This window comes from Loxodonta africana, chromosome 21 (genome assembly GCF_030014295.1).
Source record: "Loxodonta africana isolate mLoxAfr1 chromosome 21, mLoxAfr1.hap2, whole genome shotgun sequence".
NCBI lineage: Eukaryota > Metazoa > Chordata > Mammalia > Proboscidea > Elephantidae > Loxodonta > Loxodonta africana.
The window spans coordinates 19507752-19523210 of record NC_087362.1 but is presented as its reverse complement, the minus strand read 5'-3'; the positions used below and the strand labels follow the sequence as shown (position 1 = coordinate 19523210).

The window sequence follows — 15459 nt, the reverse complement described above, 5'->3', positions numbered from 1 at the left end:
CAATCTCTTTTAAGATATAAAAGAGAGAATCAAGCAGAAAGAAGAGGGACCTTATGCTACCAAGAAAGAAGCATAGGGAGCAGAGCACGTCCTGTGGACCAATGGTCCCTGTGCTGAGAAGCTCCTAGACCAGGGAAAGATTGATGACATGGACGTTCCCCCAGAACCAACAGAAAGACAGCCTTCCCCAGGAACTGACTCCCTGAATTAGGACTTCTAACCTGCTAGACCGTGAGAAAAAAAAAAATTTGTTAAGTCTATCCGATTGAGGTATTTCTCTTATAACAGCACTAGATAACTAAGACAGAGATCAAGGAAAACCCACACACACAATGAAAATATACCCAATATCAAGGAAACCACAGACAAAACAATAGAAGAATTCGGGAGAATAGTACAAGGACAAAATATGAAAATAAACAATTAGAAATTATATAAAAACGGCAACTAGAAATCCAAAAGAAACAACAGAATTCCTGAAACAGACAATGCAATAGAAGGTTTAACAGCAAATGTGAAACAATGGAAGACAGAATCAGCAGGACTAAAGACAAATTGATAGATGCCACTTTGAGGAAAAATTAGAGAAAATAACGAAGAAAATCTAAGAATTTTGTGGGACACAATCAAGAGCAAAAATCTTCCCGTGATCAGAGTTCCAGAATAGGGAGAGAAAATGGAAAACAGAGAAGATGTTGAAGATTTGCTGGCAGAAAACTTCACAAATATCACGGAAGAAGAAAAGCGGACCATTTAAGAAGTTCAACAAACCTCATATAGGATAGACACAAAAAGAAGGTCACCAACACATGTCATAATCACACTGGACAAAACCAAAGACAAAGAGAGAATCCTGAGAGCAGCTCATGAAAAATGAAAAGTCACTTACAAAGGGAAAACAAGACTAAGCTCTGATTATTCAGCAGAAGCTATTCAGACAAGAAGGCGATGGGTTGACATATATAATACCTCGAAAGAAAAGAAACTGTCAACTAAGAATAATATGTCCTGCAAAACTCTCTCTCAAATACAGTGGTAAAAAACAGGACATTTCCAGATAAACAGAAATTAAGGGAATTCATAAGCACCAAAACAAACTTACGAGAAATATTAAAGGGTGTCCTTCAGTTAGAGAACCAACAATATCAGACAACAAACAAAGCCTAGGGCATAGGACAGCACCAATCTATATACCAGACAAGGTGAAGAACTCTCAATAATAAAAAAGCTAAAAGACTTAAAACAGAGAAACTTAGAGGTCAATCTGTAAGTGATGATGATGTCAAAAGAATAAAAGGGGGAATGAACAGTGTAAGTTTCGAACTTTCAAATGGAGAGGAAGTTAAGGCAATATCGAGTAATAAAAGACTGGTTCAAACATAGGAAGATAAGGGTAAATTTCGAGGTGACCACAAAGAAAGTAAACAAACCTGCTGCCAGAATAAAAAAGAAGAAAAAAATAAAGTCTTAATAAACACAAAATCTGTAGTAATAAAGGAAAAGAAAATCAGCACAAAGGAACTCAGCAAAGGATAGTAAAAGGAACAAAGAAAACGTCAGCACCACAAGACAAAACAGTATGATAGCAATAAATTAATACCTATCGATAATCATACCAAAAGGAAATGGCTTAAAAGCACCTGTAAAGAGACGGAGTGGCAGAATAGATAAAAAAGCATTACCCATCAATATGCTGTCTACAAGAGCCACACCTTAGACACAAAGACATAAATATATTAAAAAATCAAATGATGGAAAAAAATATCAAGCAAACAGTAATTCAAAAAGAGCAGGAGTGGCAATATTAATCTCAGATAAAACTGACTTTAAGGAAAAATCAACCATAAAAGTCAAAGAAAGACATTATATAAAGATTAAAAGGACAACCCAAGAAGACATAACCGTAATAAATACCTACACACCCAATGACAGGGCTCCAAAATGCATAAAACAAACTAACAGCACTGAAAAGAGAAACTGACAGTTCCACAATAATCATAGGAGACTTCAACACACCACTCTGGGTAAAGGACAGAACATCTAGAGAGAAACTCAACAAAGAAAAAGTGGCTCTAAAGGCCAAAATCAACCAATTTGACCTCACAGGCATATATAGAACACTGCCCAACAACAGTAAAGTATACATTCTTTTCCAATGCACATGAAACACTCTCCAGAATAAAACACATTTTGGGCCATAAAGAAACTGTCAGTGCAATCCAAAACATCAAAATAAAACAAAGCATTTTCTCAATCACAACACTATAAAAGTAGAAATCAATAACAGGGAGAGCAAGGGAAAAAAATCAAATACATGGAAACTGAACAGCACCTTGATTAAAAACAACTCGGTAATACAAGAAACCAACGATAGAATCAAAAACTCCTAGAATCAAATGAGAATGAAAACACATCATACCAAAACCTTTGGGACACAACGAAGACAGTGCAGAGAGGTCAATTTATAATAATAAATGCACACATCACAAAAGAACAGGCCAAAATCAAAACATCAGCCCTACAACTCGAACAAATAGAAAGAGAACTGCAAAGATGCCCAGAGCCACCAGAAGAAAGGAAATAATAAAGATTAGAGCAGAAATAAATGAAACAGAGAACAGAAAAACAATACAAAGAATCAAGACCAAAAGTTAGTTCTTTGAAAAAAATCAACAAACCACTGGCCAAAACGACAAAAGAAAAACAGGAGAGGAAGCAAATAACCCAAATAACAAATGAGATGGGGACATTACAACAGGACCAGCTGAAATAAACAGGATAATAACAGAATACTATGAAAAATTGTATTCCACCAAATTTGAGAGCCTAGAGGAAATGGATGAATTTCTAGAAACACACTTCCTACCTAAACTAACACAAACTAAGAAAACCTGAAAAGGCATATAAAAAAAGAGACTGAAGAGGTAATAACAAAAACTCCCAACCAAAAAAAAGCCCTGGCCTGGACAGTTTCACTGGAGAATTCTACCAAACATTCAGAGAAGAGCTCATACCAGTACTACAAAAACTTTTAGATCATAGAAAAGGAAGCGATACTTCTGACTTGATTCTATAAAGCCAGCATAACCCTGATACCAAAGACAGGCAAAGACACAACAATAAAAGAAAATTTCAGACCAACATCTCTTATGAATATAGATGCAAAAATTCCTATCAAAATTCTAGCCAATACAATTCAACAGCATATAAAAAAAAAAAAAAAAACACCATAACCAAGTGGGATTCATACCAGGTATGCAAGGATGGCTCAACATTAGAAAATCAATCAATGTAGTCTACCACATAAATACAACAAATGAAAAGAATCAAACAATCATCTCAATCAATGAAGAAAGGGCATTTAATAAAGTCAAACACCCATTCCTCATAAAACCTTTCAGCAAAATAGGAATAGAAGAGAAATTCCTCAACATAATAAATGGCATCTATACAAAACCAACAGCTAACATCATTCCCAACTGAAAGAGGCTGGAAGCATTCCCCCTGACAATGAGAACAAGACAAGGATGCCCTTTATCACCACGCTCATGGATAGGAAAGCTCAACATTGTGAAAATGTCAATTCTACCCACAGAGATCTACAGATATAATGTAATCCCAATCTAAATACCAACAGCATCCTTTAAAGAGATGGAAAAGCTAATCGCTAACTTTGTATGGGAAGGAAAGAGGCCTACAATAAGTAAAGAATTACTGAAAAAGAAGAAAAAAGTACGGGGCCTCACACTACCTGACCTCAGAACCTACTATACAGCCATGGTAGTCAAAACAGCCTGGTACTGGTACAGCCACAGTCTCATAGACCGATGGAACAGAATTGAGAACCCAGGTGTAAATCCATCCACCTACAGTCACCTGATCTTCAACAAAGGCCCAAAGTCCGTTAAATGGGGAAAAGACAGTCTCTTTAACAAACAGTGCAGGCAAAACTGGATGTCCATCTGTAAAAAAAATGAAACATGACCCATACCTCATACAATACTAAAAACTAATCCAAAATGGAATGAAGACCTAAAGATAAAACCTAAAAGGATAAAGGTCACAGAAGAAAAATTAGTGCCGATGCTAAGGGCCCTAGTACATGGCATAAATGGAATATAAACCATATTTAACAATATACAAATGCCATAAGATAAACTAGGTAACTGAGAGCTCCTAAAAATTAAACACTTATGCTCATCAAAACTTCACCAAAAGAGTACAAAAAGAATATACAGTCTGGGAAAAAAATTTTGGTTACAACATATCTGACAACAGTCTAATCTCTAAAATCTACAAGATACTGCAACACCTCAAAAACAAGAAGACAAATAATACAATGAAAAAATGGGCAAAGGATAGACACTTCACCAAAGAAGACACTGAGTCAGCTAACAGACACATGAGGAAATATTCACGATCATTACCCATTAGAGAAATAAATGCAAATCAAAACTACACTGAGATACCATCTCACCCCAACATTACTACTGGTACTAATCAAAATAAGAGAAAATAGCAAGTGTTGAAGAGGTTGCAGGGAGATTAAAACTCTTATGCACTGCTGGTGGGAATGCTAAACAGTACAACCACTCTGGAAAACAATATGGCACTTCCTTAAAAAGCTAGAAATAGAAATACCAAATGATCCAGCAATACAATTCCTAGGAACAGATCCTAGAGAAATAAGTCATCACATGAATAGGCATATGCACACCCATGTTCATTGCAGTATTACTCACAATATCAAAAAGATGGAAATAACCTAAGGGCCCACCAACTGATGAATGCATAAACAAATTATGGTACATACGCACAAATGGAATACTATGCAAAGATAGAAAACAACGATGATCTGCGAAATATCTCACAACACGGATGAATCTGGAGGGCGTTACGTTGAGTGATATAAGTCAACTACAAAGAATAAAAATTATATAGGACCACTATTTATAAAAACTCACAAAAAGGTTAACACAGAATGAAATCTTTGATGGTTATGAAAGAGGGGAGGGCAGGGGCAGGGAAATCATTAAGTAGACAAGTAGGCCAAGTGTTAACTTTGGTGAAGGGAAAGACAGTGTACAATATAGGCGAAGTCAGCCCAACTTGATCAAAGCAAAGTCATAGAAGTTTCATAGACACATCCAAACACCCTAAGGAACTGTGTTACAGGGACTGAGGGCTCAGGACCATGGTGACAAAGGTCATCTAGGTCAAATAGCAAAACAAAAAGTCATATAGAAAATGTTCTACATTCTACTTTGGTGAGTAGCATCGGGGTCCTAAAGGCCTGTAAGCGGCCATCTATGATAAATCTTTTGGTCTCATCCCATCCGGAGCAAAGGAGAATGAAGACAACCAAAGACACAAGGGAAATATTAGTCCAAAGGACTAATGGAGCACAAGTACCACAGCCTCCACCAGCCTGAGCCCAGAAGAACTAGATGGTGTCTGTCTACCACCATTAACTGCTCTGACAAGGATCACAACAGAGGGTCCTGGACAGAAAGTTATAGGCCCCGACACCCTTTTAACTCAGAACTTAAAGCCACTCCCAAAGTCTACCCTTCAGCCAAAGATTAGAGAGGGCTATAAAACAAAGTACAGGGTCAGTGGAAAAGAGGAAGACCCTCAACAAGGTGGACTGACACAGTGGCTGCAACAATGGACTTAAGCATAACAACAATTGTAAGGATGGCCCAGGACCCTGTTGTGCATAGTGTTGCTATGAGTCGGAACTGACTCAACGGCACCTAACAACAACAATACAAAACAAACAGTATGCGTGAGGAATGTACTTCTTAGTTTAAATGGGCAATATGAGACCAAATGAGCAACACCTACCCAAAAACAAAGATGAGAAGACAGGAAGGGACAGGAAAACTGGACAAATGGACGCGGAGAACCCAGAGTGGAAAGGGAAAGAGGGAGAGTGCTGACACATTGCGGGGATTGCAACCAATGTTACAAAACAATATATGTATAGATTTCTGAATGAGAAACTAATTTGCGCTGTAAACCTTCACCTAAAACACAGAAAAATTTTAAAAAAGACTAATTACCTAAACTACTGTTATCCATACAATGGACTATCAAGGAGCCATTAAAATTACAGTATAAGTGCATGGCGGTTACAAAGGAACATATTAGTTAGAGACGAAACAGGTTACAAAATAGTATATAATATAATCTGATTTTTGTTAAAAATACAAGAAATAACAATTGGCAAAATAATTCTATTATGAAAACATTCTGCATCCCACTTTGAAATGGGGGATCTGGGGTCTTAAATGCTAACAAGCGGCCATCTAAGATGCATCAATTGGTCTCAACCCACCTGGAGCAAAGGAGAATGAAGAACACCAAGGTCACACGACAACTAAGAGCCCAAGAGACAGAAAGGGCCACATGAACCAGAGACCTACATCATCCTGAGACCAGAAGAACTAGTTGGTGCCCGGCCACAATCGATGACTGCCCTGACAGGGAGCACAACAGAGAACCCCTGAGGGAGCAGGAGATCAGTGGGATGCAGACCCCAAATTCTCATAAAAAGACCAGACTTAAGGGTCTGACTGAGACTAGAGGAATCCCGGTGGTCATGGTCCCCAAACCTTCTGTTGGCACAGGACAGGAACCATCCCCGAAGACAACTCATCAGACATGAAAGGGACTGGACAGTGGGTAGGAGAGAGATGCTGATGAAGAGTGAGCTAATTATATCAGGTGGACACTTGAGACTGTGTTGGCATCTCCTGTCTGGAGGGGGGATGGGAGGATAGAGAGAGTTGGAAGCTGGCAAAATTGTCACGAAAGGAGAGACTGGAAGGGCTGACTCATTAGGGGGAGAGCAAGAGGGAGTATGGAGTAAGATGTATATAAACATATGTGACAGACTGACTTGATTTGTAAACGTTCACTTGAAGCTCAATAAAAGTTAATATAAAAAAAAATACAAGAAATGAGTAGGTACTCTATTTTTACACAAGGAGGTCGCTATGAATCGGAATAGACTCGATGGCACTGGGTAGCATGTACCTTCTATGTTTGCCAACCGTTCCCTCCCCTGTGTGGTATTTTCATAAGCATAGCTATGCCAATTTTTTTTACATGTTGCTTAAAAATATTAGTATAGCTTGTGAAAATATCCTCCAGGGGAGGAAGCAGTTGCCAAACAAACGTAGAAGGTGGGCATTATTTATATAATATTACCCGTATGTTTAATACAAGTGTGTGTGTGTGCGCGCGCGCACGCACGTGTGCACACACTTGGTGTATCTGAAGGAACAGAAAAAGTTTCATCCAGAAACGGAATGATTACTTCTAAGTGATAACACTGCTTTTATTATTGCTAATTTGTATGTTCAAATTTGTTTACCATAAGCATTATTTTCATAACAAAAACATTTTAAAGAAGAAATGGCATAACACTTTTAGAAATTGTAATGACTCTTGAGTCAAAGGCTTGGATATTACAGAAGTCTCTGATTTTGAGAAATTCTGTGAATACTACTAAAAGTGTATTTGCCTACGTTTCCAAATATGGCCAACATTCAAATGAAACACATGAGTCTGAATTCTAGAATTCTGTCTATAAACCAGCATAATAGAAATAATGAAAGGACAGACACTCTCAGGAGCAAACTGTTAACAACAAGAAACAGTCTATAAATCCTTTTAATATGCATTGCAGCTATCTGCGGCAATTATAGCCTGATGGGGGGCACAATTTTCTAGAGAATGATTCCATTCTAAGTGCTGACCTCAGCGTCTACTGCTTTTTGATTAGCGTATGTGCAATCCTTAGGGATTTCCAGGTTCTTCTCTAGAGTCTTCTGTAGATCGTTATGTTCAGCTTCATGTATTAGGCTTTGATCCATTTTTCTGGCCTTTTTCTGACTTTTTTCATCTCTGTTTATAAGAATGAAATTTTAAGTAATGAATATTCATATTCAGCCACCATAGGAAGCCCAAGACTTCCCGGATTATCTTCATCCCCCAAACGTTTACACTCATCATGTACCTATCCTGACTCACCCTCCTTGCTCTAATGCACTTCCTCATTAGCCTCCAGAATTATGATACCTCACAAAAAAATTCCCCTATGTACTCATAGTGTATTTCTCTGTTCCCTTCCATTCCTGTTGTAGACAAAAGGCAGTTTTCTTCAGAGGATCTTGCTTTCCCTGCAGCTTATTAACGTGATCATTTTCTCTTCCTCAGTCTCCGACGCTAGGCATACAGGTGAGGTGGGTGTTCTCCTGGCTCCATATTGCCAATTCCAGAGCATTCGCCTTCCTTGTAAGAGCTAGTTCAACTGAGAAGGACATATCTACCATTTATTTTTTTAAAAATCTATTCATGAAACAAATATTGCCTGTTGGACCATGAGCAACTATTACTTGCAAGGCAATGTGCTAAGCAGTGGAGATAAAAAGAGGAAATTACGTGGTCTCTTTGCAGAGGAACTTACAATTTAGGGGAAAAAAAAGATAAAATAACTAACAACTGCAATTCATTATGATAACTGATCTACTGAATCCTAAAAGTGTAGGAAGAGCACAGAAGAAAGGGTACCATGTCTATCTGGGAGAATCAAGGCAAGATTCAGATAGGAGATAGCAAAAGTTATAAGGTTTGGGGGCAATCATGAAGGAAAGTACTCTAGGTACATGGGTCAGTTCATGGAAAAGTATAAAGGTGGAAGAACAAGTCATGTGAGGAGAACCATAAATGTTGAACATTGCTAGAGGAGAGTAGTTGGAAGTGAGGCTAAAGAGATGAAGGCAAGGACCAAAACATGTTGGCATATCAATAATAAGCATAGATTTTAGATTTCATCAGCACAGCAAGGAAGAAGATTGAGAATAGTACAATTTCATCAATTTGAATGTCAGAAAGATCATATGTTGGCTAGATTGGAGAATGGTGAATCTATAATCCAAAAAACAGAACCTCTGCTTCTAAACCAGTGAATGACTAAAAATGGAGAGTAATAATAGGTAGAAAATAAATATTCTGGACATAGAATTATCAGAAGTAGACATTAGGAACAAGGAAGTGGAGTGACCACAGCAAAGTCCTACCAAGCATAATGGCATTTCAATTCATTCTAGAACCCATTCTATGCTCACCTATATGACTGTGATGGTAAACTAGTGAGACTTCCATATTATAACTTAAATCAATGTGTACAGATTAACTGAAGCTTTCCAAGGGCTTGAGTGACAGTCATAAGTCATGTGACTTATAAGTCAAAGATACATTTATTTTGAGGGATGAACTGAACATATTGTCAGATTACATAGTCTACCTAGGTTTGTAGGTTATGGTCCTTCTTCTATCAAGTACTAAATGAGACTGATCTACACACCTAAGGAATATATGATTATGGTCACTTATCTTTGCCCCATTCTCCCATCCATTCTTTCTATTTGGAAAGAAGGTCAAGCAATAATTGGAACCACCTCGTGTACCACATTCAATGTATGTTTCCTACTGGAATTTGTATTTTAATCCTTTAACAGCCAATTGGTTTAAATAAATACTTACATTATCCTTTCCTTTTCCATGGATTTTTTAACTTTCCGAAGTTTGTTAGCCATGACATGGGCCTCTTTATCAGCTTTGGGAGGCCTTTTACTCTCCTGCTTTTCCTTCAGAAAATTGCTTACACTGTGAGCCCTTTTTTCCACATCTTTTAGATTGAATCTTGAAACAAATGAAAAGAATGTTTGCCTTGAGAATAATACCATACATAAAATTCAAACCATAAGTCCAAATATTGTTATCATCTTAACACACTCCTATTGGTTTTTCAACATTAATTATTTTTTCCATAATGCACGCACAAAGTATTCTAGATCAGAGACAGCCTTCTTATTAACTACCTTAGAGCAAATAATAGGTACGTCAGGTCCCTTTCCCCAGACCTCATTCGTACAATAGGTAGAAGATAAATATATTTTTCTTGTTGGAGCAATGCAACGAGAGTCGTGAAAATTTTTCCCATAAGAGTGATCAGATACACCATGAGTGAGGGACAGAGAACAATGGATTTTCTTCTTTTATATAGAGGAGAAAGACAGCCAAATTCACCCCTACTAAAAGATGAGAAAAACAGAACAAAACAGAAGCCAAACTTTTCCTCTTTACAACAGGAAGAAAAAGATCACAGATTCTCAACCTAATTTTTTGGAATGTGACTACTTATTTCCAGGTATCAGATAAAAAACCCAGATGTCCTTGGGCTCTATGATTTACAGATGTCTGCAAGGTCTGGGGTTTGTACATTTTGAAACATAAATGCCTACAAAGATAGCACTTCAGTCTTCCTAGTAACTTGGGACTTACCTAGGGATCTAGCCCAGGCTGAAACCATTTGGCAATCTCTGCACTGGGCAATTAATTAGACAATAAGCTACAGATCTAATTCTCATGGTATATGAAGGGTAAAATGCTTATAAAAAACCAAAACCAAACTCATTGCCGCAGAGTCGATTCCAACTTATAGTGACCCTATAGGACAGAATAGAACTGCCCCACAGGGTTGCCAAGGAGTGCCTGGTGGATCGGAACTGCAGATCTTTTCGTTAGTAGCCAAACTTTTAACCACTTCGCCATGCTTATAGGGGAATAAAATCAAATAGCCCGTATCTTTACATCACATGCATTTCCCTGCCTCAGGAGACATTTTACAGGAGCACTGAAAAAGCCAGGGAAGTTTCATTTGCCTACAATACCTTGTTGGCAAAATGTTGTGGCTCAAAGTAGCCAATAGCCAGTATCGCTGTTCTAACCATAGCTTATTATAGCAACTCACAGATTGGGTTTACACAATAAATCTTCTTAAATGTAAACTGTGAGGCAAAGGGCTTTTCTAAAGGCTTTCAGAGCTAGCATTAATAGCGTATGTTGCTAGCTGGTGAACAGTAAATGAACTGACACACTGGCGAAGTAAAGATTAAGGAAGTCACAGTCAGATCCACGTGGCAAGATGCTTGACTTGGTAGACAACAAAACATAACAGCAGTGAACACTTATACTGTACTTACTATTGTCAGCTTTAATCTAAAGGGCTTAAATGTATTAAACTCAATTAATCCTTGCAACAACCCTATGACCGAAGTGTTATTATTATCCTTATCTTGCAGGTGACAAAATGGAGACATAAAGAGTTTAAATGACCTGACCAAAATCCTGCAGTTGGTATATGACAGGGTCTGGCCCGTGTTCTTCACCATTACATTATGTTGTCTGCCTGTCTTTTTGCATTAACGCAAGTTACTGTGGCCCAGGCACGTATTACTGGTATTCAATGGTATCATTTTCACCACACTACTTCATTTTTAAAATATAGATCACATGGAAATATTTTTTATCTTAAATATCTCTGATAACATATATATAAAGAATATAATCTAGAGACTGGAGTACTACATGCTTTTAAACTTTAATTCTCACCCAAATCCTATGTATTCTTGTTTTTATCATCTCAGCTTGCCGGTGAGGCAACTGAGGCTCAATGCGCTAATGTAAGTGTCTACAAGTGACAGTAACACAGCTAATACAGGCAGAGCTGGGATCCAGGCGTGGGCTTGACCATGAAGTATGTGTTCTTAAGCACACCCTGACGCTAAATATGCAGCAGGTATTTCTTTCTAGAACCAGATTAAAGCAGGTTGCTGGTTATATTACTATTCAAAAAGCTCTCAGAGGTCTACTTTGAGCCTCAACAAGTCTTCAGAGTTCTTGACTGAACTGCGGCTACTGTTGTTAGGTGCTGTTGAGTTGATTCCAACTCAGCGATCGCATGTGTTAAAGAGTAGAACTATCCCATGTGTTTTCTAGGGTGTTGTAATCTTTAAGGGAGCAGATTGCCACGGAGCAGTGGAGCCTCTGGGTAGGTTCAAAATGCCAACTCTTTAGTTAGCGGTCAAGCGCTTAACTATTGTGGCACCCAGGCTGCTTAGGAATAAATCAAGCTGCCTAAGAGCAAGAATTTTCATATGTTTTGTGAAGAATCCAAAATTTCATACAAATGTGCCAAGATCTAATTCTCTGAGTAAAATCAAATCTTTACCGTTTTTGTGTAATATTTTACTTTTTAAATATTTTTAGTGTGTATAAATATGTGACTAACGAACCTGGTTCTTTTGGGATTTCTATTTTACAGAAATAGAAATATCCCAGAGGTACAAGATTGCTTTTGTTTCTAACTAAAATCCATAACCATGCCAGAAAGTTACGTAGGTGAGCACTGTAACTTCCTGAGAGTAAACAATTATTTATTCTTTGTCTCAATAATACTCTAGAATGGATAACATTCTATACACTGGAATAACCTTTAAACATAGTCTGGGATCAGAAGACTTTCCTTACTATCAATAATTTCAAAACTGCATTAAGTCATGAAAGCTTCATATAAAATAAAGTCACAGAATCTTGTTTAGGTGGCAAAGCTTAATGATATATATGCTCACATGTAAACAGATATAAGGTAATTAGTAATACAGCATCATTGGTAGGGTGTTGTCTATTTAATAAATTACACTTTCCACTTTTGAAACTGGACAATTACATTCTAAGTAATTCTGTGTTATATAAAACTTGGCAAGGAATCAGTGCTTCTAGGGCACAGTTTTATAACTAAAAACGAAAACATACCCTGCTAATAAATATCAAGCAAATTATGAGGATGCTTTAATTTCATGTGTGATATTTGTGTGCATATACATTCAATTTGCTTTTTTAATAACCTAGGCATTACTGAAAATTAATAAGACCTAAATAAAAATACAAGTTTACAGTAAAAAGAAAACAAAAAATGGGGTAGCAAATGAAATAATTTCTAATAGCACAAGTAAAAATATTTTACAAGAATTGAGCTCAAAAGGTATGCTTTCTAAAATAAGATCTTTAACCGTTCACAAGCACTCTAAATGGTACTGAATTGTAGATTATAAAACTAACGTTTCTATAACTCTACTCACTTTAACAGAATGAGTCTAATAGAAATTACAAACAAAAACAAATTAAGTAACTTACATAAAAAATAGTGCAGGTAACTTCCCCAATTTCCTTAGCTTTTCAACAAGAAGTGGAAACATTTGTTCCGTGATGTCTGTACTATCAGTTATACCCGAACTAAGATCGTACAGTACCATTTTGGCCTGCAGCAGTGAAAAAAAAATGACTTAAGTTCTGTATAACAAAGAAAAAAACTAATATTTTTAGCTAAAATTTTCATAATTGTCTGACTTATGTTTCTTTGGCTCCTTAAAATAGTCTTATGAAAGTATATGATGAAAATGGACAAACCAATACACTAAAAAAATACATATATGTACATATATTATACACTAAATATCACATTGACATGCAATTTTTTATTGTGGTAAATATGTACATAACAAAACAGTTGCCATTTCAACAATCTTGACATGTACAATTCAGTAACATTAAATATGTTTGTCATGTTGTTCAACCATCAATCTTAACTGTTCCCATATTTTTCTACATGTAATTTTTTAAGGTAGCAAAAATCAGTCAGCAAGAGAAGGACTGTTCAGTTAATGATGTTGGTTCTGCAGGACAGAATTAAAGTTTATTCCTGTTGTGCAGAAAAATAACTTCCAAATACATTTAACAGGTTTTGTCATTGTTGGTGTTGTTTTTAATGACAAAATAATTAGAAGAAAATACAAGTTACTTGCACTAACTTGTCTCTGGATGGGAAGAGGTTTTCTAAATTAAAAATAATGGACGCTTATATGAGAAAAGTCTGATATATGTGGCATATACACAGTCCAATTTTCTAGGAAAACTCAGATTGTAACAATAGAGTAAAATAAAAATGTAAAGACCATCAACCTACTTAAAATAAATACTCATAACTAAGATGGCTCTGGGTTAAGGTTCTAATATACAAATAGCTCCTACAACTTGAAATAAAAAATTTTTAAATCCACACTCTGACACAAAAAGAGAAAGGAGTAAAAAATCATCCTCAGCTACCATTCTGAGACTAGTCACACTACTGCCAATGCAAAAAGGATCAGCTCTGCTCCTCTCTCTCATTGTCTTTTTTCCCCTACCTCAGAATCACCAGACTGTACATTTCAGCTTAAACTCCTACAATGAAAATTAAAGATTAAAAGAAAAAACAGAAAATCGTATTATCTGAACAACACAATGCAACAACAATACAGAGTGCTCTGCCCAAAACATGTGTGAAAATTACCTCCTCTATATTGCCATTTTTAATCCAGTTTGTTAATTCTGCCTTTAAGCTCTCTTCATATTTTCTAGCATCCAACTTTTTAATGACTATTTTGTTCTTAAAATGAATGTATTTCTCTGGACACAGTTCCTTGAAAACAAACACCACAGAATTAAAGAAAATCACGCAAGAACATCCACAGATGTCTCTCAATTGTGTGTTTTATTAACAACATCACAAGCTTCTTTAAGGGTAGAAGCTGTTGAGCTTCTTCTTACCTTTCCTGCATACTAAGATGGAGGAACTCTCCAAAGGACAAAATGTAGAGCAAGGCCAAGGAGAAGGTGAGAGCTGACAGCAAGCAGAGCAGAGAGGAAGGAGAATTCAGTGAAAGAAAATGAAGTAATACAAATCCAAGAGGTAGAGGGCCCTGAAGTATGTATCGCGGAAATCGAAAGAAGGAATACAGTCGGGATTCAATGGTGTTCCACCCCATTAAAATCAAACATAAAATGTTAAGAACAATGTCTGAGAAGAGGCCACTTATTTGGCAAAGGGGTCACCGATCATTTTAAAAAAAGATCAGGTTGAAGTGATTAGAAAGGGTGAGGGTTGGTTTTTCTGAAGAGGAACGTTACCATCCTCTTTAATCGCATCGATTTAAATTCATTTCCATGGTTATTACTTACCTGGGCTCTGGGCCAAGTTTTCCAGGCTTGAACCATGGTGTCATAAAGCTGGAGGCTTTCTCGAGGTGAAAGGCTAAGATCAGATGGGAACCCATACGTTTCAATCTGTGTTTAAAATAAAAGGAAACTTTTTACTCTTTATTTAGTCTTACATCCTATCCTTTGCTCGTAGCCACTATCCGTGAACCCAAAGATATCAAAGGACACTAAATTAAAATATTCAAATGCTGGTAGGTGCCAAATGCTAACAAAACACTGACCAGGAGGACCCCTGAGACACTAACGTAGAAAAACCCCAAATGCCCATCAAAAACATTTTATGTTTTCTTTAGCTCAGCTAATTCTCTATGAACTGCCTTTAGAACTCAAAACAGGTTACCAGATAGCTGGAAGAAATGTGGACTTGGTTTAGACAAGCAGATGCAACTGATACCCTATAACTGCAACTGAAATCAGCTCAATGATGACGATGAGTCTTTGTGTTTATGGGCACCGAAAAACCCAGTTGCCATCAAGTCTATTCCGACTCATGGCAATCCCATGCTT

General features: G+C 36.9%; 1 protein-coding gene across 5 annotated transcripts in view; it reads right to left on the bottom strand.

Moving 5' to 3' along the window:
• The window catches only part of LOC100664849 (probable ATP-dependent RNA helicase DDX60), a 103731-nt gene that overhangs the window by 39210 nt on the left and 49062 nt on the right, over nt 1-15459 (bottom strand). For all 5 annotated transcript variants that reach the window (XM_064273583.1, XM_064273584.1, XM_064273585.1 and 2 more), the window contains 5 exons: nt 14914-15018; nt 14246-14374; nt 13051-13175; nt 9556-9714; nt 7767-7914 (listed from right to left, as the gene is read on the bottom strand). In XM_064273583.1, coding sequence (XP_064129653.1) covers nt 7767-7914; nt 9556-9714; nt 13051-13175; nt 14246-14374; nt 14914-15018 — 666 coding nt within the window. The remainder of the gene's footprint in view (nt 1-7766; nt 7915-9555; nt 9715-13050; nt 13176-14245; nt 14375-14913; nt 15019-15459) is intronic.